Source organism: Carlito syrichta, unplaced genomic scaffold (genome assembly GCF_000164805.1).
Source record: "Carlito syrichta isolate Samal-C Ts95f unplaced genomic scaffold, Tarsius_syrichta-2.0.1 Scaffold163527, whole genome shotgun sequence".
Taxonomy (NCBI): Eukaryota; Metazoa; Chordata; class Mammalia; order Primates; family Tarsiidae; genus Carlito; species Carlito syrichta.
The window spans coordinates 185,223-210,233 of record NW_007107623.1 but is presented as its reverse complement, the minus strand read 5'-3'; the positions used below and the strand labels follow the sequence as shown (position 1 = coordinate 210,233).

Here is a 25,011-nt window from a genome sequence, read left to right as displayed (position 1 = left end):
TCCTAGCAGTATGACCCTGGGCTCTCTCAGTCTTAGGTTCTTCATCTGTGAGTTGGGACTAATAACAATATCTCATCGGGTCATCTAAGGATTAAATGAGATAACTGGAAAGCTCTTAGCATTGTGTTTGATAGACATAAGGGTTCAATAAATAAATGCTAGTACTTGTGAGTAAATTTGGTATAATGCATACTCAGTACTTTGGGTTTTAAAAGCAAGTGCTGCTAGTGACTTGGTAGTGAGTGACCTGAGAGACAGCCAGTGGGGAGATGAGGATTTGCCAGGTGGTCCAAGAAGATCTGAGCCTTTTATTGATTTTGCCTTTCATGTGTAACAAGACAGCTTTGAAAAGTGTAGTTTTAAGAGTGACGCAATATAATCACAAAAGAGACCCCGTATAAGCAGTTAAAAGCAGCAAGCCATGTTGGAACCCTTCACCATCTGCCTAGAACTCGGATTGTTCCTGCATCACTAGGGATCTGGTCCTTGCCTTTCCTGGCTGTCACCCTGTGATTTTGGCTGGTGAACCTTGGCAGAGTTTTTCAACTAACTCCCTTGGCTCAGCAGTCAACAATGGCTCTGCTCCTGCTTAGCTCTGACACCTGGTTCTCAGTTTACTTTTTTGGCTCAGTGCTTTTGACACTAATTCTGCTACCCACCTTGGCCTGTGACCCAGGAATCCCACTTATTTCAATGGAGCATCTAATCCCTTATTTGGGATTCATGGTACTTTCCTGGATGTATTCAAATCCCACAAACATCACCAATCCCTCGACATTAAGCTTGCAAAGCAAATATGATACTGTAGTCATGATCCTGGGTCCTGTGTTTGTAGGTTTTAATTAATTTTGGAGTTTTTAAGAAAATCTCCAAACATAACAGTAATCAAGATTACTGTTCATTGGCTTTTCTATGCATTGATAGGAGCCACCTTTCAAGGTTTTTGGTCAAAACAGTTTCTTAGAAGAGTTAAAAATAAATGGTTATGAGCATGCCTGAGGGGTGTGTTCAGTGCCATTCAATTTTATCAAGAACTTAGCAATGATAATAATGAAAATAATAGCTAATACTTAATCAGTGATTGCCACGTGCCAGGCAAAATTCTAAGCACTTTACATTTATTAACTCATTTTGTCTTCCTAATAACTCTATGTGATGGTTCTAAATCTCATACTCATGAGAGATCAATAGCCCTATACAAATGAAGAAACTAAGGGACAGCAAGATTAATTAATTTCTCCAAGGTCACACTTCTATTAAGTTTCAGAGGCATGAATCAAAAACAAGTAGCCCTGTTCTTAACTTCTCAAAATGACTCAAAATGGGTACTGTGTCCTAGGTACCATGAGAGATATGAAAAACTATAAGCTGAGATTATCTTCTACCATTATACCCATGTGATATAAGATAAATTGTTATAACAGTACTTCAAAATCTGGGTTTATGAGACAGTTGGGTCTGGGTTTGTCTTGCCTTTACCATTTTCTGGATATGTAACTTTTGGCAAGTTATTTAAGCTTGCTAAGCTTCACTTTTATTCACCCATGTAGTATGTTACAACATTATTGTGATACTTAAATCACAGCTCCTGACATGTATTTATTATAGATTTGTATATACTATGTCCTGTTTAGGCGATACAAAGTAAATGTTAGGAGTGCCTAAGGAAAAAAGATTAATTTAAAAAGAAACTTGTTATTATAGAAATGTTAAGCATATAAAAATTAGAGAGAAAAGTATGAGTCCCCATGTAATGTTACCCAGCTACTGCAGATATCACATTTCACTAATCTCATTTTATCTATGTCCTCTACTTTTTTTTTAACTGGAGTATTTTAAAGTAAGTTTCAGATATTGTATCATTTTTCCCACAAATCTTTCAGTACCTTACTCCACTAGCTAAAGATGTAAAAATATCACAGTGCCATTATCATGAATCTGAAAAATTAAAAATAACTCTTTGATATCATCTAGTACCCAGTCTGTTTATATTTTTCATATTGTCTCCAAATTGTCTGTTTTACAGTTAGTTTTGTTCAAGTCAGTATCAAAACAAGAGTCTGTCTTTTAAGTCTGTTAAACTATAACTCTCCTTCTTTTGATAGTATTTGTTTGTTGTAGAAACTATGTCTGCATTTGCCCTGTACAACTTTTCATACCCTGATTGGGTGGAAAGCTTCTGTATAGTGTTCAGTGCTGTGCAGAGACATGTAGGATCCTGAGGCAAAAAGCAAATTAGTAATACTGATCCTGGCTTTATCTAAAATTGTGATGTTATGCTCATCATAGGTTTTTTGATTTTGTAAGTGTTTTAAAATATTTATCTTAATTAATGCATTGTTTTGGTGCACCTTTAAATTTTGCCCGTGGGGCAAGTTTGCTTCATTCTAGCCCCAGCCTTGAGTTGTTCAATTTGTTCCTCTGTTCCACCTGTGTCTTGTCAACTGGTGATAACATCCAGGTTCTAGAGCTTTGTTGTTCCCGTTGTGGGCAGTTGCCCAGCATATGGGCATCTCCTGGGAACTGGTTGGGAATATAGAATCTCAGGCCATACCTGGAACCTGCTGCGTCAGAACCTGAATTTTAGCCAGATCCCCAGGTGATTTGAATGCATATCAAAGTTTGAGAAGCACCAGCCTGGAAGCATATATAGATTCTTGTGTAATTTGTTTGGAAAGGATGCTTATAGGTATGTAGTGTATGTAGTGCATTTCTTATTGCATTGCTTCAGAAGGCACATAATGACTTGGTGTGCTGTTTTTGGTGATATTAAGATTCATCAGTGGATTCAGGCCAAGTGTGGAGGCTCACACCTATAATCTCAGTACTTTGGGAGGCCAAGGTGGGAGGATTGCTTGAGCCCAGGAGTTTAAGACCAGCCTGGGCAACATAGTGATACCTCATCTTTACAATTAAAAAAAAAAAGAAAAAAAAAATCAGTGGATTCAGATATGATCAGCCTTACCCACCCATGAGAAAGTTAAGGATTACTTCAGAGAGTACTAGAGTAAAATGGTGAAGAGGGGGTTGTAGATCCCAACTGTATGGATCTGAATCTCAACTTTACATAGCAGTGTGACCCTGGATAGTTACTGAACTGCTCTGTGCTTCAATTCTCTATCTTTAAACTGAAGTTAATGGTAGTATCATTGGGTTGTCATGCAGATATTTTTTACAGCAATGCCTGGCACAAAGAAAGCTCTCACTCAGAAATAGCACTTCTTCTTTGGGCTTTTCCCTCCTCATCAGACAAAGCATCCTAACAAAGCTGTCATTTGAGCTGGACCTTGCAGGATGAGTGGGACAGTGTTCTAGGTGATATTAATTACTTAATCATAGGCAGAAAATGGAAATGCACTGTGTGTTTTTGTAGATTGGCAAAGAACTTGACTGTAGAGTTGCATGTTTTCAGCAGGATAGGAGGAAAGCCAGATTATGGAAGGCTTTGCATATAGGAAGTCTGTAGTATTTGGGGAGCAGTGACACTTTTTAAGGAGAAGAGAATGTCATGAACAAAGTTGCACTCAAGAAGTTTAATTCTCTGTGCAAAATATGTTTTAGGAAGAAAATCTGAGGCTGAGAGGGCATCTTAGTAGTTTATGTTAAAAGTGATGAATACCTGAACCAGAGTGGTGGCATTAGGAATGGAAAAAATAAATGGGTGGGTGAGATTGGTGTGAATAGTACATGAGCATGGGCACCAGAGGCAGGTGGGTATTCATTTGGTTTGGTTTTTGCTGCTTACTAGCCATGTGGTCCCATGAAGTTATTTAACCAACTTAAACTCTGAGCCTCTTTCCTTATCAGCATAATAGGGATAATGATATCTGTTTGACAGGTTAGTTGTAAGGATTAAATGAGGTGATGTGTATCATGTGCCTAGATCTGTGCCTGGCTTATAGCTAGCCTTTGACAAATGCAAGCTGTTATTATTACCAGGTGATCGACTAGGTGTTTGGTTGAAGGAGAGGGAGGTAGGATAAATCATTTTTTGACTTCAAGACTAGAATAATTGGTGATATAGAAATAGGAAAGCTACCAGGGAGAATTGGTTTCAGGAGAAGGTATTATACTCTGTTTTAGATATGTTGAGTTTGAGACCCTGACAGGATATCCAGGGGGAAATGTGTTAGATGCCAGGGGTAAATTATGCATGAGCCACACTTGACTAGACTCATAGATTTTCTTTTGGTACAGATTATGGTTTCAGTAATGTCTTATGCTTCGTTTTTCAGTATCTCTGGGGTTTCCTGACAAAGCAGATGTTTTACCTTGACATCACTTCAGATTAGCCTCTGACTTTGCAGTCAGTGGTCTGAGGCCTGGTTGCTTCATCAGAGCAGAAGGTAGGGAGGTTTTTCTCCTCCTCATGGTTTGTCCTCATTTCAGATTTTGTTGACATTTTAAGAAAGAAGTTTGTTTTTCTTTTTAGCCATTTTAAAGTTCATCTTTTTCTTTTTGTGCACAGGCTAATGCTGAATTTGGGGTATTAATAAGTGCTATTTAAAGACACTCATTTATGGGCAATTAAATAACATGCTTGTCAGTCCAGATTTGATAGGGAATAGGGGAACTTTTTTTTTTTTAAGTACAGTGATATTTAATTATATTCTTTTTCCTTTCAACGCTTTTGTTAGATTATCTAGAAAACAGATTTCTTCTTTTTTAAAAAAATATTATTTATTTTGCAATCTTTGATATATCTCTATGGTGGAGAGGCAGGCATTATATTTAAGTTATATTTTGTTTTGTTGATTTCAGATAATTTTAAAAGATTTTTATATCAGTGGTTTCAACTGTTCCAAGCACTGCAGAGAGAATAATCATAGCTGATGCTAAAACTAGGCCCTCTCTGGGTAGTGACTGATATTTCCAATATTTCATGTCCCAGAACAGAAAAATACTGACAATAGTAGCTACTAACTTATGCGTTTTTAGGCCAGAAGTTGGTCAGATCTATCCGGTATCCTGAAGCCCAAAGTAAATATCATTTCATGCATGCTATTTATAGAGAACAACTTGTGGGGCAGAGGGAGATTGGAGGAACTCTCATCCTATGCTTTCTTTTGGAATAGTTGTCATGATCTCTATGCAGTGTTTTCTGTCTTCTCTCCTTTTGATGTAAATAGATTTGAGTACCTTGTATGTAATTGAGACTCAATATGCATTTGTTTATAATTATATCTACAAATGTGTAATGGCCAATGGAACAGAAAGAACTAGTATTGTGACTGCCTGGTAAAGTTAATGTTACACAGAATATGGAAGAATAGTATCTGACATAAGTGTTTAAATTGGAGCATTGGATGGAAATGAATGAATGGAAAAAAGAGCAAAAGATGGAAAAAGTGAATAGACCATGAAAGAGTATCAGTGCATATGATAATTAGTTACGGGAAGAAGTCATTGAAAAAATAGTTGGTGGTAGAAGCTCAAAGTGACTGCCAGGGCTTTGCCTGATGATGCAGTCTGGACTTCAGTATCAGCATAGCAGCCAGTCAGAGACAGAACTTTTCCCCCAGTATTCACAGAACTCGGCTGACTAAGGTGGGCTCTTGTGAATATTAGGAACAGAAATTGGTATCTTTTGGAGATCTGAGGCTAGAATAAGAGAATGAAAATAGAATAATTTCATGTTCTAAGAGGGAGAAAAGCGAGCTATGGAGACAAAGGCTTCCTCTATTTCTATTTCCCTTGGTGAATAGAATGAGGAGATAAACTGTAGAGTCATCCCCTGTAGTTAATGGAAAGTATAGAACAGGCCAAAATGATTAGCTTAGTTATGTTAGGGAATCCCCCAGGCAGTGCCATTTTCATTAAGTCATTTCCTATCCTGAATTGAAGGGGGATTAAGTTGTGCAGCGAAAACCCAAGACTTTGGAAGGTACTTGAAGTATTCACAAGTAGTAGCTTGTTTCAGTTATGTGCACATAAGTGTAGACTAAAGTGGCTGAGACCTAATAAAATTGGAAGACATGGTTCTTGGATTTCTGTACTATATTTCAGAAAGTGAGAAAGAATAGGCACCGAGTAGCACTTCACTGCAGCCTTTAGCTGCTACTATAGGGTAGAGCCTTCCTATCAAGGGCAGAGGTTGAGTTTTTGGCTAATAAGTGTTCTTGAATTAATGGATAAAGAGTGGCCTTAGATTTAGTTGGACTTTTTCCTAAACTTTTTTCAGGAAAGAAAATTGTAGTAATCACTATAGTGATAAATCATGAATTGAGTTGACTTAAGTGTGGCATTTGCCTGTGCATTTGATGAAACAGTGAACAGTGCTTTATTGATTGCATTTTGTTATTTTGCATTCTCATTTGAGAATGTCTGTAGGGAACAGAAGAGAAGCAGAGTATTGAGGAAAAACTGCCATATTGAGAATCAGGAGACTTAAGTTCTAGTGCTCAGCTTTTTAGTAACTTCTAACAGTGGGCAAATTCCCAGGCGGGAAGTTTTCTCTGACTAGATCAATTAGTATCTAGGAGCATGAAGGAGCTGAGAGTACCCTGCTTAAGTGAACATACCAGAATCACTTGGAGCTTTGAGACCTGAGCTTAGAGAGCTACACATGCTGAGTGTGTGTGTATGTCTTTGCCCAGATGAGAATCATTGCTGTAGTGAACTTTACTAATGGGATATCATCATATCATCTGGTCAAGAGAAGTCAATGCGAGTTGAGGGGACGTTGAAAAGCACTGGACTAAATAATTTCTAAGGACTCTTCCAACTTTAAAAATTTAGATTTCCAGGGAATGGAACTTGGGCTTGGATACCTTTGACAAAGGCATTTTATTTGCTTGGCTGCTGTAGGGCTTTCAAACTTTGACAAACAAATAAATAAAGATAATAAAAACAGGGATTGTAGACTCAAAACTTTCTGTAAGTATTCAGGAAGCCATAGTTAAACAGTGGGCAAGTCTGTATCTCTGGTGTATATCACAATCATATGTATTAAAGGGGTTAAGACATATTTTGCAAACGCCTTCTGGAAGGATTGACTTTATTGAGATACAAGATATTGCAGCCTCATTTGTCTTGGTTTATTCCTAAGTCCTTGGAGTAGTTATTTCATCAGTTTTAGTGCTGAGTTGTTCATTGCTGCTAATTATGAGCTTGATTTTCTTCTTTCCTTCCTGCCTTCCTTCCTTTCTTCTTATCACCCTTTTGTTTGAGAAAATACATTCTTGTGAAAATGATCTTGGTTTGCTTTATATTATTGGTTGGGCATGGTGGCCATGCCTGTATTCCCAGCACTTTAGGAGGCAGAGGTAAGAGGTTTGCCTGAGCCCAGAGGTTGGAGACCAGCCTGAACAACTTGGTGAGATCTCATCTCTACAATAAAAAAAAAAAAGAAAAAAAATTAGTTGGGTGCAGTGGCATGCACCTGTAGTTCTGGCTACTTGGAAGGCTGTGGTGGAAGGATCTCCGGAGCCCAGTTGGTTAAACCTGCAGTTTCTGTGATTGTGCCACTGCACTTCAGTCTGGATGACAGAGTGATACCCCAACTCAAAAAAAAAAAAAAAAAAAAGAAAGAAAGAAAATGTTGATCTTTGCATTGTTAAATATACCACCAACTAAGGAAATTCATTCAGAAAAATAAGTTAACCTCAAAGTTCCTGAACTCAAATTTGGCATACTTTTTGCTAGTATAGGAGAAGGTGGTGCCATACACTTGTCCTTTGCATTTGATGGTAGAATTTATTTACTTTGTTTTTTTTTCTTTTGCTAAACTTTTCACCATCAGCAACAGGATACTGGAATTTTCATGCCAGCGATTGCCTTATTTTTTCTCACCTTTTTTATGCACTCTAAGGGGCATTGGGATGAAAACAATCATCACTTAATACTTGGTTACCAATAGAATTTCTTCCTGACTCTTTATGCTTTCATAATATTAGGGCAGGAGTCCCCAGCTCCTGGCCACAGACTGGTACTAGGAGGCACAGCTGGAGGTGAGTGGCAGGTGAGCAAGGGAAGCTTCATCTATATTTATAGCTGCTACTCATCGCTCACATTACTGCCTGAGCTCTGTCTGCTGTGATCAGCGGTGGCATTAGATTCTCATAGGAGCATGGACCTTATTGTGAACTGCACATGTGAGGGATCTAGGTTGCATGCTTCTTGTGGGAATCTAATACCTGATGATCTGAGGTGGAGCTGAGGTGGTGATGCTAATGCTGGGGAGTGGCTGCAAATACAGATTAACATTAGCAGTGAGGTTTGACTGCACAGAGATCATAATAAATCGCTTGCTGACTCGTATCAAAAGCCTATCAGTGAGTGGGTTGATCTACTTCAGTTGTACCACTGCATCTGGTGGCAGACTCTAAGTCAGACTCTGATACTTATTTTAGTCCATGTGTGACCTGCCCATTATTTTATTTATCACTTCCATGTGTACCTCTTTTTTAATGGTGAGTTATATCGTTATTTCATTATATATTAAAATGTAATAATACTAGAAATAAAGTACAGAAAAATATTATATGCTTGAATCATCCTGAAACCATCCCTCGCTCCCGGTCCATGGAAAATTGTCTTCCACGAAACCAGTCCCTGATGCCAAAAAGGTCGGGGACTGCTGCATTAGGAAAACTTCCTTATCTCATTGTGCTTGGGAGAGGTGAGAAGATAGGAGATTCTTCAGTAGCAGGTAGCCCATCATGGGGAGGCTCGGAGAACAAGAAGAGGTAACATCCTTTAGTCAAACAGAAAAACCAGACTGGAAGGCTCTAAAATCCTTTTAAAAATTATTAACATTGTCATTATTCTCTTGTTGTTCTAACATGTCACACTGCCTGTCTTCTGCCCAAACGGGCATTCCTTAGGCCCAAGGATCAAGCGTTCTTTATTAACAGGGTGCGTTTTCTCCTGCTTGGTCAGAAGTCTTTTTCTTAGGCAGAGATGCTCACTGTTTTTCCACTTATGACAGAGGCTCACCACAGCAGCCATTATGTTTGGGTGGAGAGTTGGAGATGGGGGGAGCTGGTGCGATGTATAGTTCAGCAAAGCTCTCCTGTTCAGCACACATCTTTAAGATTCATTTCTGTCTCTTGCTCCCATTTGTGCTCCATTCCTGCTGCTCCATGGGCTGCCAGTGGACACAGCCACTGGCAATGTAATGATTAATTACTCTAGGAAGCTGGGATAAGTTGACATGGTTGTTATAGACATTTAAACTTGAAATGTATTTTGTATAAAGTGAAAACTGTGTTTACAAGCACCAAGGGAAAAACTGGTATTAGAATTTGCTGTGCAATTTGCCTTTAGACTGTAGTGGGAAATATTCTTTTTGGGAAATAGAATGGATCAATGTGGTTTTTCTCTCCATGTAAAGTTGTTATTGCAATAACAACTTATCTTATGTTGCAGTCCTAAAGTAATAAATAAAACATTTATGACTTGGAATAAATTGAGAGCATCCCATTACCTGTACTAGCAGGCATGTTCTTATTCTTTTCAAGTCTCAGGCAGAGTGACATCAGCAGATTTTTTTCATTTTCTAATATAGAGGCTTCTAATTTATTTCTGTCAAAGAATCCACATTTTAATACTGAGTAGATCTTCAGTGATCCTTTTTGATATGATTACATTTTGTAGCACCTCTTTTAAATTGTATTTAACTTCAGTTCTCAGGAGACAGGAAGGTTTAGTGGGAAGAAAATGGGCTTGGAATTTATAACTGTACTTTTTTTTTTTTTGGTTTGTTTAGAACCAAACCAGGATCTCAGTTCACCTTCAGATCTTGGCTCATTAGCAGTCTGGAATTTTTTGATGACCAGACTCAGAGTTCATCGGTTGCTGAGACAGTTGTGTTAGTGCTTCCCGATCTACCAAAAAGAACTCCTCACTTAGCCTTTTCAGTGGTGCACATTCCATACACCACACACACACACACAAGCATACATGCACACATTTACACACACCCTTGGAGCTTCTTGATCAAGTTATATTTTAATGCACTTTGAATTTTTGAGTTTTTCATCCTGTACTATATCATAATGATTCTTACTCTTGCCCTTTGGTGGTAATCACATTGAAGAACCACCCAGGCTAATCTGTTGTATGCCAGATACTCATATTTGTATGCCAAATACTCATGCAAAGAATAACCTCAATTGTTCCTACAGAGCAAAGTCTGCCTGTCTAAGCACAGTGAATCAATCTCTCCATTCAAACATTTGCCACTTATTTATTAAACAATTATTTATTGAGTATCCTTTATCTGTGGGAGTCTATGCTGTGGGCTCTATCTATGGGAATCTGTGCTGTGGGCTGTGGGTGAGAACATAGTGAATTATCTGTGATTTCAAAAAGATTATAAGCAAGGAAGGAAGATAAAAGAAGAAGTTTTGTGTATGGTGGGGTAAGAGCATGGGTCATATTGTATTTGGCCCAAAAGAGAGGGGGCAAAATGATCCAGTCTTTGGAGGTGTAAAGTTCATTGTGTCTGTGAACAACAAAACATGCAATTTGCCAAGAGTAGAAACAACATCAAAGGGAATGGTGGGAGATGAGGAAAAGTTTTTCCTCAATTATCTTCCAGATTTTTCCTTTGGCTTTCAAATGCAGTACGGTGTCAATTTATTTGAAATTCATTTGGTGTTCTCTCTTAGCTGCCCTCATGCTCAGAGTATCTCTTCCTGCTTCTTCTAGTTCTTACCTACTCATATAATCTTATCTATTCTCATCTCTCCTGTTACCATATAGTCAAGATCACTGTCTGGAACTTCAACCTGTAATTTCAACTGTCCTCTAGACAGTTCACCTGGACTCTCACCACTATCTCAGATCAACAGATCCAGAACTAAACTTAGTTTCCTCCCTCCAACACCTGTACCATCTGCTCCATTCCATCTCTGTAGTACCACCTTCCACCATATGAGGAATGTGGGCACCATCTTTGGCCCTTCGCTTTCCTTTATTTCCCAGAAACCATCCCTCATTTTACCTCCTGAATATCTGCTGAATGTGTCCTCTCTGCCCCCTGCCACAATCCTGTTTCCATCATCATTGCTGACCTATTTTACTGAGGGAACCTCCCCGGTTTCACTAGATTCAGTCTTACCTCTGACCAATGTCTGCTTCACGTTGTAACCAGGATGATCCCCCTAAACTGTCAATCTGGGCACATCAGTTTTCTTCTTAAAACCTGTTAATGAAGCCGGGCTCGGTGGCTCAGCCTGTAATCCCGTGCCTTTGGGAGGCTGAGGTGAGTGGATTGCCTGAGCCCACGGGTTCGAGACCCGCCTGGGCAGTGAGACTTCATCTCTACAATAAATCAAAAAATCAGCTGGACGTGGTAGTGCATGCCTGTAATTCTGGCTACTTGGAAGCCTGAGGCAGAAGAATCGCCGGAGCCCAGCAGGTTGAGGCTGCAGAGCGGCCACTGCACTCCAGTCTGGGCGACAGAGTGAGACTCCAACTCAAACAAACAAACAACAACAACAACAAACCTGTTAATGGCTCCATGTGGGCCTTAGGATGAGATCCAGATTCCCTAAATAGCTTAAAAGGGCCTTAGTGTCCTAACCTTTCTCTACCTGGCTCCTTGCACCTCTTTTCTTGCCACTCCTCCGTGGCATGCTGTTTCCAGCTATCCTGAATGACTTTCATTTTCCTAATCAGTCATATTCTAGCACTCACAGGCTTTGACATGCTTTTTTCTTTGCCCAGAGTCTACTCGCTATTTTTGCCTGGCTACTTTTTATTTTTCCCCTAGATCTCAGCTTCAGTGTTACATCCTATAAAAAGCTTTCTCTAATTTCCTCCAAACTAGATTAGGTGCCCCAATTATGTGCCTCCTTTATGTAGTATGTAGGGTCATATTGCATCATAGTTGTCTGTTGAATTGTCTGTCTATGCTTCTAAACATTATACTTCACAAGGACTGGGATTGTGGGCTTATTCACCAGCATGTCTCAGACACCGAACGTGGTGCCTGGCATGTTACTTATCAAGAAATGCATCTTTTATTATACCACCAATATTTACCAAGAGCTGTTCTTCTTTGCCACTTGATCCTATGCTTCTTCAGGGCAAGACCAAATCCTGTTCATCGTGCCATTCCCAACACTTTGTGTTAAGTGAGTTTGTTATCTGTTTTCAGTATTGCACCTGAACTTTAAAAACACCATATTAACATATGTTGAGAAAGTTATATTAGATGAGACTATGCGATTAACTTAATAAATGTGCTATAAGGTATAGAATTGAATGAATATTTGCCCACTCAGTATTGTCTGAGGTTAAGAAGAAAAAGCATTAAAAGATTTGCTTAGGATGAGGCTGGCATGGTTCTGAATTCTACCACCTAGTAACACTGTACTCTCAGGCAAGTAGTCACTTTCCTTCTCTGAGCCTTGTCTTCCTCATCTGTGAAATGCAAGCATGCTACAGAGACTAAAGGTTTGTGAAAAGGACTGCCATAGTAAAAAAATTTTAAGTTTTTTTCTTCTATTATGGCAATGCTGGCGTTACTGAAACATTTTTGGAGTTTCTTTGTTGAAATAGTTTTCAGAGCTTGTGATAGCTCATCAGAATATTTCAATGGGAGAAATCTTTTTTCTTTGAGGAGGGGTTGATTTTTAGGAACTGTATGTTCAGAGAGCAAGACCAAGGTAGTTAATAACATTTTTGATATTAAATAAAGTTAAGTATGATTATAATGAGATTTTCTTTTGTAATATCTAAATTGGTACATATTCTGGCTTTCTTACAGGTAGTATTGAGAGCGTATTCCCTTTGGCATATTAAATTCAAGGAATTAATTACCCCCAAATCTTTAGATTTTGAATAGCACTCTTATACATCAAGCAGTATTAATAAGCTCAAGAGAGCTGAGGTCTTTAATAATGTACTTAGTCACAAGTTGACCATCAACATTTTACTTCTAACAACAAATAATTTAGGAAAAAAATGATCCAGGTGCTACCCCATGTTCTTGTACATATTTGGGGCTAATCTCTTTTCAGCTAGGTTCTTTGAAATCAGTGTGGCTGAAATGTGGCAAGTGTGATGCTCTTTACTAATGACCCAGTGGATCCTGTTGCCTTTCAGAGGTCTGTCCTTTGTGGCAGAGGAGGAGCCCGGAAGGAAAAATTATAGGAAATGGACAAGGGTGTAGAGTCAGGTTTGAAGCTTTTACAGATGCACAGAGAGTTTGTGCAGAGAAGTCTACAGAATGAGTTTGTAAAAGAGATTAGAGGCACAAGGCAGTTAGTCTACTGGAGAAAACCATTAAAGGCAGTGGTGGGGGAGCACAGTCATGTGAGGCTGGAGTCCCGTACCCAGGGCCCTGTACAAGCTGCAGTCCAGGGGGAGAGTGTGAGGTAGTGCTCAGGTTACTACGAGGAACCTTATTTGACTGTGATCCAGAAGTTACTGTGGGTTCAGTATCTTCATTGTACATGAATTCATAAATGTGAAGCATCAAGTAAACTGTAAAGGATTATTGGCATGTTAATTATTTTTAAAACATTTTACTAGTTTGTACCCTGAATTTACCTCATCTTATATATCTATTTTATTGCTGATGTTAGAATGACTCATGGAGAGCATTTACTGGGGAGGGATGCAGGGAGAAAAAGACAAAATGTGAATATTTGTGAATCTTGAGGAGGGGAGAGAAGGGTGTGCCACTCACTTTGCCACCTGGGCAGTAAGGAGCAGAGTCACTCAAGGAACAAGATCTGGGCCTGGCTGTAAAGGCTACCTGTGAGCTGGGTTTCATGCGGGATCATCTCCTGAATATCTGTGTTATTGTACAACATGAGCTTTTGAGGGATGGACTGGTGTCTTATAATTTTAATAAAACATCTGTCTTAGGTTTCAGATTGCAACATTGATACTTCCCTTTAGATAGTGTTTTGTTATTGAAGTTGACTGCTCTGTGAAATTTAAGGGTTGTTCTGCAGCCTGGCTATGGAAGAAAGTCACTGAGAAGCCTTTAATGTAACTATGGCAAAAACTAAAAGATTGTTTATTTTTATTTGCTTTTTGACTTAAATGTCAAAATCTGATTTGAATTGATGTGAAATTCAAAAACTCAGCTTCTTCAATGTTATTAAAAAATGTCTAGACAGAGAATATAGGTAAAATAACCTTTTTTTCCCTCTAATTCTCTCCTATAAATTGGTTATTGTTCACCTATTTTGAGCATTGGTTTTCTTAAAACTATTGTTAACCAGGTTGGAGTTATTATCCTAGCAATGGCAACAATGTACATTAGCATGAATACATAGATGAAGATTCTGGAGCCCTGTAGGCAGGTGACGCCATTTAAAGTGTTTTTTGGTATAAACACATTTTAAAGACCTTTATGTTAAATAGCTGATCATATCCTAAATGAAAGCATATCTAAGAATGCTTTCATTTTTGGAAGCCCAAATTTTGTCTCCTGACAAAATTTCCCATTTATGATGAAATTGAATGTCTGTCTGACAGTGATATAAATAATAAGTGATTTAGGTAAAACAGTAGCAGAAACAACTAAATAATAAATTTACTGCTGGCAAATGACCTGAGTAATTTCCACTGAATAAGAAACATGCAGGGTATGTATATTAGTTTTCTGTTGTTGCCTTAGCAAAGTATCACAAACTTAGTGGTTCAACATGCCACACATTTTTTATCTTGAGTTCTGTGCATCAGAAGAAGTCCAACACAAGTCTCACTGGTTTAAGATAAACATTGGCAAGGACTGCGTTCCTTCTGTGGGATTTTCCTTCTGGGAAAATCCATTTTCTTGCCCTTCCAGCTTCTAAAGGCTACCACATTCCTTGACTCAGCCTTCTTCCTTATTCAAATCCAGCAAGGTTGCATTTTTCTGACCATTCTTTCATAGTTGCATCTACCCCTGGTCACAACTGGGAAAGTTTCTCTGCTTTAGGACCCTTGTGATTAGATTGGGTCCATTGGATAATCCAGGATAATCTCCCCATCTCTAGGTCCTAAATGTAATCACTTCTTAAAATTCTTTTGCCATGTAAAGTAGTATATACTCAAGTTCTGGGAATTAGGATGTAGAAATTTGGGGGGTAAGGAACATTATTCTGCTTATTTAATATGGAAATACTTAACACAAAATTTCATTCAGAGAATGTATCTTTCAAATGTGCTCATGATTTATCAGGTTTTTATGAAATTTTCTTTTGGGTGTATATAGAGAAGAGGTGCATATGTTAAAAATAAACAAACCCCACAAATTTTGTTTAAATCTTAAGCTACTGTTAAAGCTAATATTCACTCTCTTTTGTTTACTTTGATAGTGATAACCTGCTAAGGAGAGCAGCCTGTCAAGAAGCTCAGGTAATACCATTTAATGTGATAAAATTAAAACCTACCTATCTTCATTGTGCAGAAAATGCAAGCTATTCCAGGAGACTTGCATCAGTGCAGTGTCTTGCATCAGTGCAGTTGGCTATTTTTTTTTTTTTTTTAACACTATCAGGGGATGAATCAGGCTGAGAGCCAACTCTGAGTAGAACTTGAGGAAGTTAACCATCTGGTGAAGAACAGTTTTAATGCCCACCCCTTTAGACTTGTTTGCTTCTGGATCAGTCCCAAGAACACATAAATGGACGAGCTGAAGCTCTGGGAATTTGTTTGTGTCTGCAGTTGTCTTTGAAGATCTAGCTAAGCCTTGAATTAGTCCTGATCCAAATAACCCCCAAGGATATTAGTTCAGAATAGGTGTTACCTCTAAAAGTTAGATCTTCTTAAAATTGTTGATTCATATTTTTAAAGCCCATCTCCACACACAACTGATTCCTATCATGTGCACTGTTATCCAAATTCTGTGAGATTTTACTTAAATATTCATTTATCTGGCTGTATTGATTATAGCTGAATTGTAAATCCTTTCAAATTTAAGATCATGTTTTTGTCCCTCATTTGTACATTATTCCTTGAAGATGAAATTCCATGACTGAGTTCCTTTTTGTTATATATCGTTTGAGCTTATAATGTCAGCAATACCAAAATAGAAACATGAAAGTCAAAAATGACAAAAGTATAAAGCATTTAGTAGGAGAAGTAGGTGGCAAACCTCACTTTTGTTTCTGAAATGTTTTCATGGATGACAGTGACAATAGATACTAGTAATCAATTCCTGTCTTTAGTGTTTGTTATCTAGCAGTTCTTAATCTATGTTTTAATAATTTGATTTTTTTGTTTAAGTGTATTATCTCATCTAGTTCTAAGTTGCTTTGGAAATCAATTCAAATAAACTTTAATATTGGTTCCCTGCTCCAAGCCAACTGTTAGCAACTAGAAAGTTCTCTTGGGGGGGAACCCTTTCTTTCTGCCTTTAAGAAAGAGTAGACCTGTGTGATTGTAGGATCTTCCCTTTCTTGTTTGAGGTAAATGCCTCTATCTCTATTTTTAATTCCATTCCTCTTTCTTCTTCATGGACTGTATTCCTTTAGTTATTGTCTCCATCTTATGTGTTTACTTCTTCCTACTGTTCGAATTTTTTACTTCCCCTGCATGTTTGGGTTTTTCCATCTGAGGAACACAAGTGGACTCACCCTTGAGTCTCTGCTAATTACTTTTCTTGTCTTCTTCCCTTTACAGTCTAAATTCGTCAAAGAATATGATTTTTAAAATTCTCATATAAACTCAACTCATTGTAGTCTCATATAAACTCCTTAACCCAATGTGATTCTGAGACTTGAGTAGCAAGTAGGTAAGAATTCGAGAGACTAAGAAACCAGGGCATGAAAGAATAATCTAGGACCATAGGTCTGGGATCTGGTAGGCCAGAGAAATATTTGCATAACTTTTTTTCTCCCTCCTGTCTTTACTTTGTACTTTCATAACAGAATTCTGCCTTCTTGGCCCAGACCTTCTCACCACCCAAACTCCAATTTTCACCCTTTTTGGTGCTCTCCTATTCCCATTCTTTCTGCTCACCCTCTTCTCCAGTCCAAATATAGTAGCAATGGCTCCCATTCTTTGCTCATTAGGACTCCTCACATCTAGTCCTCTGCCTCTTCTGTCTCATCCTTTTACTGCTCTTTAGAGCTGAGACACTCAAAGTTTGGCCTTTGGAGTTAAATAGATATAAATTCCAGTCTTATACTTTATCAACTCTGTGACTTTGAGTAACTTAATCTTCCTGAATCTGGGCTTTCTAATCTGAAAAAACTAAATTATTTAATACTTCCTTGGTTTCTGAGAACTAAGATTAATACTTGTAAAAGTGACAGATATGTTTAAAATTGGCTTAGTATATACTAGTTACCTTTCTTTTCCTCTGTCCGTTGCTATTATTTCATCTTCATATAGGGTCACAAAGAAGAGAAGGTAAATAGAGTATTAGGTTTACTTTTTATATGTAAAGATTTGAAGATTAACTGGTAATTCAAAGCTTCTCGTGAATAAGTTTTAGTGGTAAGTTGAAGGAGAAAAGAATTGTACTCTCAAAACTAAAGATAAGTGAATTAAACTTCTCTTCTGATAGCACTTCTAGTTATATAGTTGTAGTAAACCGAGCCATATCTTGTAGAGAAAAGAAACATTACTTACCTCTAGTAGATGAAGTAGAGTTTTTTAATTCCTATACAAAATTGAATTGTCATTAAATAACACTATGCTTTTGTTGTCATGTCTTTTTCATTAATGTGAGATCATGAAAGGACATATGTTATCCCCAGAGTAGGTAAAATTTTTAGGAGTGAAAGACTGTATGTGACATTTACCGAATAAATGGACTTTTACTGAAAACTTTGCTTTTTTCCTTTTTAGGTATTTGGCAATCAACTCATTCCTCCCAATGCACAAGTGAAGAGGGCAACTGTTTTTCTCAATCCTGCAGCTTGCAAAGGGTAATTCAGTTTGTGATTTGTTATGTATTTGGGTTTTTTTTTTTTTGAGTTGGAGTTGGAGTCTCACCCTTGTCACCCAGACTGGAGTGCAGTGGCACACTTATGGCCACTGCAGCCTCGAACTTCTGGGCTTAGACAATCCTTCCGCTTCAGCCTTCCCAGTAGCTAGAACTATAGTTGTATGCCACCATGCTCGGCTAGCTTTTGTGATTTATTGTAGAGATGAGGTCTCACCAAGTTGTCCAGGCTGGTCTTGAGCCCCCAGGCTCAGGCAGTCCTCTCACCTTGGCCTCCCAAATTGCTGGGATTACAGGCTGAGCCACCGTGCCTGGCTTGTATTCAGTTTTTCTAAGGAGAAAAAAAATCACAGAATACTAGGCAGCTAGTTAGATTGTGTGGAATTGGAAGAACTAGGTTTAGTACTCTTTTGGCAATAAGATTCATTTGTAATGTAGAAATAACAGTTAATGAGAAATAACTATAAAGCTAATTGATGCTTGGCAAACTTGTCTAATTGAAGTTTGATAATCATTCCAGAATTAACACATGTAAAGAAGTCTTATCTCCTTGGAAATAGTCCCTTGGGAATGCCTGCCTAGCAGCTGGGACATAAACTTGTTAGGCAGTCTTTGTCGAGAAGATGTTCAGTGATGGCCAAGAGCACTGTGGGCTTGGGAGGTCAGAAATTTTTGTTTGTTTGTTTCTTCCAAAAGATATGAACCTTGAGCTAGGTCTTGGAGGCAGCAGGCATGAGGAGAGCACTGACTCTTTCCCACTGAGGAAATGGCCCAAGAAACAGGGGTCTAGAGATAGGAGCGATCTGGTTATGTTCTTATTATAACACAGCACTGTCTAGAATCGGTCTGGCTGGCCTGAAAAAGTCATATGAAAGAATTATAGGAATCAGTGTGTGAAGAATAGTTGGGACTTGGATATATAATGATGTGCTCATGGCAGTTGATTGATTATAACAAATGTACCACACTGAAAGTGGGGGAGGCGCTATGGGGGATGGGGGAGGAGTGTGTGGGAACTCAAAGTCTATTAATGCAAAAAGATATCATAGGCAAAAAATTTTTTTAGAATCTCAGTTAGTTGCAACTCTCCATTCATTTGGAAACGTGAATACAAAGGCTTTGATAGCTTTAGAAGCAATTCTTTAAAATTTATTTTCAGAAAGTAGAATTACAGGGTTGAGGGTAAAAAATAACACTTTTTATTGTCCCTAATGTCCAGAACCATTCTTTTTGGCTTTTCTGAGGATCAGATAATTAGTAAATATGTATTAGATTGGATTCTATAAGATCTGATTCAAATAACATTAAGATAATAAGAACAACTACAACAAAGGGAATAGGACCAGATTGTAAGTGGTAAGTTTAATATTGTCTGGAGTAAAACACAAGGACTCTGAAGTCAGTTTCTCTAGACATTTCTTGGGAGCCTTCACAGATAGAAGGACAAATCATACCTTGATTTCTTTTTAATTCAGTTTGTCTAAGCTGGCTAATTATCTGGTCTACCTGAATCATATCTCCCAGGCTTTATTAGAGTTGCTTTCCTTCCCCATAACATATCAGTCATGATGCCTATTGATCACTCTTGTTTAATACCAATGCTAAATAATACCAACAAATAAACAAGTCCTAACAGAACACACTCAAGATACCCAGGATAACTAAATGGTTAGTGGTGGCCTGTGGTGGAAGATAGCATGGAACTCAGCATGGGTCTGGGAGTTTGAGGAACCTGGTCTGTAGGCTGTTTTGCTGCTTACTAGCTCTGTGATACTGGGGGAGTTACTTCTTAAATCCTGTCTATTCTGTCTGTAAAATCAGAAAAGTAATAGCACATACCTTAAAAATCACCATGTAGAATAGATGCCTTTAGTATGAAATGAGATAATGCCTATGAAGTGGTAAGCATTATTTCCATGTCGTAGTAAGCACTCAGTGTAAGAAATGCAGATGGCTGTTGCTGTTACTATTGACTGCAGGCTAGGTGCAGAACATTCTTCACTCAGCCTCCCACCCTTCCCATAAGCTCTTGTACCTCTCCTGCAGCCTACTTCAATGTAATTATTATGTTCTATTTTTTAAGATCTAATAAATTAGTAACTTGCTAATTTCTGATGAAATTAATGGCAGTTTGTTTAAGCTAAAATCAGTTATTTTGAGTTCCTGTTTCTAAGAGTTATTTACATTTTAAGAAATTAATAAACTTTATTTTTTCAGAAGAATTTTTGGTTCTTTTTGCATGTAAATATATTTGCATTTTAAAAGGCCGAATCTTGTTTAAAACATTAATGCCTTTATCTAAAGGTAGGCTAAAATACTGTTACTGAAGGAAAGCTTTTTCTAAAGGCATTGTCTCCTTTAAACAAGGTGAGTCTCTGCGTGCTTCCAGGAAACTGTGAAACTCTCCAGCATCATTTTTTTTAAAGCCTTCACTATTTAATTGCACTATTTTTTGTCATCATGGCTCTGCCCTGACACATAATTTATAATTTATCATGTAGCTATTTCATTATGTACTACTGGCTTAAAACTACATAAGAGCTTTAAGAAATAAGATAACTGTGTGTTTAGCATTAATAAATAATACATTATTTTTTGTGTGTGCCTGAGTCTGGAAATTGCTATAAGTACATAAAGTTTTTATTTAGCCCTAGTTCTATCTCACCCTTAATTATATAATAAATAATGTATTTCTTACTGGTAACACTTGGTTTTTAATCTTTTATATAGAATATTAGAAGAGAAAAAAAGGCTTCATCTTCATTTAGAGATTTTTTTTGAACCCATGACATTATATATAGATGTGAATAAAGACCCAAATGTTCAAATATTCTTTCAAATGTTCAATTCTTATTTCTTGAACTAACTCAGAGGAGTTTACAGATTTGTTGTGATTGATGTGGCAGACTGAGACTTCTCCAGAGTTTTGCTTTTAGGAAACAGCTCTGATCTACTTTCAACTGATCCTTTTTTAAAAAAAAAATCAATCTAGTAATGAAAACAACCATGGAAGGAGAACTGTTTGCAGTATCACTAGCTCAGCCCTTTATAGTTAGGTACTCAGAAATGGTGAACTGGAAAGAAGTTTTCATTTGCCATTTCATGTTCATTCTGATAATCGTTCAGAGCCGTAGAAAGATAGAATATATTTAATTTGCTTATTACATACTCAGGTAGGCCCTTGGTTTGAACTATTCTTTTGAATGGTTCTTGTGAAAATTTGTCTAAGTTTCTCAATATGTATTTAATTCGCAGTGGGAAATGCTTTGTGCTTCTTTTTAGTTTAAAGAATATTAAATTTGGTCTATGTGTAACTATATATGCTCCTCATTAACTACCTTTGTATTTCTTTCTAGTATAAAATATCCTTAAAGTCAAAGGGTGTACCACTGGTTAAAAAAAAGATGGTCTTTTTTAGAAAGAGTCCTGAGTGAATGTGGATGTAAAAGTTAGATGTTTGACATAGATTGTTTGAAAGCACTAGGTTTTTTTTTTTTCCCCCTTATGTAATAGCTGAAAACATTTGGGTAAAAGAGAGGTTAACTAATTGGTATGTTTTAACATTTATTAAACTTTTAGACTATGCCATTGGAGAGAGGGACTTTTTGCGACTTCTGTACCCCTTGATTCCTAGGTTGTTTTAACATTCTGACCTGAATTGGATAAGAGTTCACTGTCAGATGATGTGCATGATACTTTTGAAATACACAAAGTCTTCTAAGGGCTGTTTAACTATTTCTCTTATTATAAGGCATCACAATTTTGTCATTTACTTTTCCTCAGAATTTGTATGTCTACATTTCAGGCAGGCTTTATTCATTCACTTATTACATCAGATACTAGTACCTTCATTCATTCACTTATTACATCAGATACTAGTACCTTCATTCATTCACTTATTTCATCAGATACTCAGTACCTTATTCATTCACTTATTTCATCAGATACTTAGTACCTACATATCCCAGATGCCAGGGAATTGAAGGATTAATAAGATTTGCTGTTTTTGCAAAGCTTCTAGTATAGTTCTGAAGATAGTCTTGGCAATCTGTAATTATCATAGAGTTTGAAAGTTGCTAGCAGAAATGTGTATAAAACGCTAGGGGAACACAGAGAAGGACATGACTATGCCTAGGAGTTTCAGACAAACTTCTCGTTAATTATCCTGTAGTTACATTAGATAATTTCAAGCTTTTCCTTTTGGTAGCAGAAGTTCTGCCTTCATGGAAAAGAATTTTGCTCTGTCTCTAGGGATTTCATTAGGTTTAAAAGTCAAGAAACTAAGGTACCCCTAGTGTTTGAAATTATTAAAAATTATGTGCTAGGTAGGATGGCTCATTCCTATAATTCTGGCACTTTGGAAGGCTGAGGCAGGAGGATCCCTTGGGCCCAGCAGTGAGCCTCACTTTGAGGCTGCAGTGAGTTATGATTGCACCACTGCACTCCAGCCTGGGGCAACAGAGTAGGACCTTGTCTCTGGGAAAAACAAACAAACAAAACATAGAATCTCTCTCCAAAGATTGTGTTCACTGAGTTAAAATTAAACAATATTCTGTTTTGTTCAACTTATTCTTTTGGGTCAGATGAATAGATGAATAATGTGACAATACGTTCATTTTCCTCCTACTGCCACGAGAACAAGTAGTTTTTTGTCTGTTTTGTTAATCCCCAGCTCCTCCACCTGTGTGTACCACACAGCAGATGCTCAATAAATACTTGTTCAGTGAATCAAGCATTGTTGCTAGAGTGGAGCCATATCTAGTACTCATTCTTCCTCTAGAAGAACTAGAGTGTGCGCTGTGAGCATCCCAAATGCATGAGAGCTTATTTCACTAGACAAGGAACAAACTCCTGGGAGGCCTCACAGTGAAAGTTTCTGTTTTTCTATACAATGTCAGAACTCAAACAAAGTAAACTTTTCTTTACTTGAAAACATAAAGGAAACCTATGTTCCGTAGTAGTCTTTTTTTTTTTTTTTTTTTTGAGTTTTTTTTTTGAGAGTTGGAGTCTCACTCTGTCGCCCAGACTGGAGTGCAGTGGCACGCTCCCAGCCACCGCAGCCTCAACCTGCTGGGCTCCAGCGATCCTTCCACCTCAGCCTTCCAAGTAGCCGGAACTACAGGCGCGCACTACCACGCCCGGGTAGTTTTTGACTTATTGTAGAGACGAGGTCTCACCAAATTGCCCGGGCGGGTCTCGAACCTCTGGGTTCAGGCAATCCTCTCGCCTCGGCCTCCCAAAGCGCTGGGAATATAGGCTGAGCCACCGAGCCCGGCCTGTTCCATAGTCTTTTTATTCTGCTCTAAAGAAGATGGTTGGGTTTTTTATTCTTCCTCATACAACTTGTATTTAAACATTTTTATTCTTTCCTTTGTCTATAGCAAAGCCCGGACTCTATTTGAAAAAAATGCTGCCCCGATTTTACATTTATCTGGCATGGATGTGACTATCATTAAGGTGAGAATGACTTTGAAATGTTGATCCAAGTTACTACACCTTATAACAGTTCTCTTATCTTGACTTCTTAGCAAAAGTCCTTGTCATTTAAGGAGGCAAGTACAAAGAAATCAATGTTGTTTTCTATTCTGATAATTCTGATAATTAATAAAAGCAGTTTTGTTTTTATAAAAACATTGTCGATTTTTCATTTGCAGAATAGGATTAGACGGAGACTTGGAGAACTTGATGCCTTTCATCTGAGAGATAGGATGTGGAATTATCTCTCTTGGAAGATAAAAGTGGTTTTTTACATTTTATTTATTTTATTATAAAGATGAAAAGTTGTTTTAACTGTAAAATTTTTTTTTCCCTGAAAATACTTCAAGGTTGTGTAATTAATTTCATTTCTTGGTAGTTCCACAAATGTAAGCATTTTTCTCTCTAGTAAGGAATTATCTCTAATGAGGAATTTTAAGTGGTAGAACTTTAGAATTTATGAAACTTAGGTAAGAAGGGAGACAAAATAAATGTAAAGGATTTGTGCTATTTCAGAAAATGCCTCAAGACTCCACTTTGTTGAATTTTAAGTGAGGTATGTGTGGTTATGTACATAGTTGTGTGTATTCAGTGAAGATCATTCTTACTGTGATTATAAGTCTGTTGATAATCTATCTCTAATGTTACATACTTTCTAGGGATAGGGAAAGAAAACTAACTTATATTTGAGTACCTGTAAGGTGCCAGCCTGCCTAGATAAGAGAGACCTTAGAATGGTTATGTAAGACTGATATTATTTGTTGCTTGAATGACCGACGAAACCCAGAGTTTTCCTTGAGGGAAGATTTTCTTTGTATATCGAATTTCTTTAATGGTTCTAGAAGTATTCAAGTTCCATTTCTTCTTGACTTAATTTTGGTAGGTAAACTTTTCAAGAAATTTGCTTCATCTAAGTTTTCAAATTAATTGGCATCAAGTTATTCAGAATATCCTTTTTTTTACTTTTAAATTTCTGTAACATTTGTAATGTTCCATTTTTATTCTTAATACTGTTTATTTGTGCTTTTTCTATTTTTTTCCCTCAGTAGTCTTGTGAGAAGTTTGTTAATTTAATTAGTCCTTGCCAAGAACTGTTTGCTTGCTTATTGATTCTCTCATTTATTTGTTTCATTCATTTCTAGTCTGTTTTTATTGTTTCTTTTATTCTACTTTTTCTTTTTCCCAACTGTGCTTTTTCTGACATTCTAACTTGGATACTTATTTTAATAATTTTCACCTCTTTTTCCTATTGTATGTGTTTATAGCTATAAATTCGAATCTGCTTTAGCTGCAACCTGTAACTTTTGACATGTTATTTTATTATCATTTATTTCTAAATATTTTCTAATTCCCATTATGATTTTTGCTTGAGCTGTGAGTTATTTAGGCATGTTTTTGAATTTCCAAATTTAAAGTTTTTCTAATTATCTTTGTTAATAATTTTGGACTTAATTACATTATGGTCAAAACATGTAGTCTATATAATTTCAATATTTTTAAGTTTATTGAAACTTGTTTTGTGGTTTAGCATGTGGTATTTTCATAAATGTTCTACGTATGCCTACAAATAATATGCATCATTTATTGGGTACTATGTTCTGTATATGTCCATTAAGTCAAGTCTGTTTATTGTATTGTTCAAATCTTCTTTATCCTAACTGATTTTTTTCTTCTGTTTTAACTATAAATTATTG

The 25,011-nt window shown here is 37.2% G+C and overlaps 1 protein-coding gene across 2 annotated transcripts in view; it reads left to right on the top strand.

The window, feature by feature from the left end:
- The window catches only part of AGK (acylglycerol kinase), a 104,414-nt gene that overhangs the window by 16,004 nt on the left and 63,399 nt on the right, over positions 1 to 25,011 (top strand). For both annotated transcript variants that reach the window (XM_021709125.1, XM_008051100.2), the window contains exons 3-5: positions 15,267 to 15,306; positions 17,746 to 17,825; positions 23,224 to 23,299. In XM_021709125.1, coding sequence (XP_021564800.1) covers positions 15,267 to 15,306; positions 17,746 to 17,825; positions 23,224 to 23,299 — 196 coding nt within the window. The remainder of the gene's footprint in view (positions 1 to 15,266; positions 15,307 to 17,745; positions 17,826 to 23,223; positions 23,300 to 25,011) is intronic.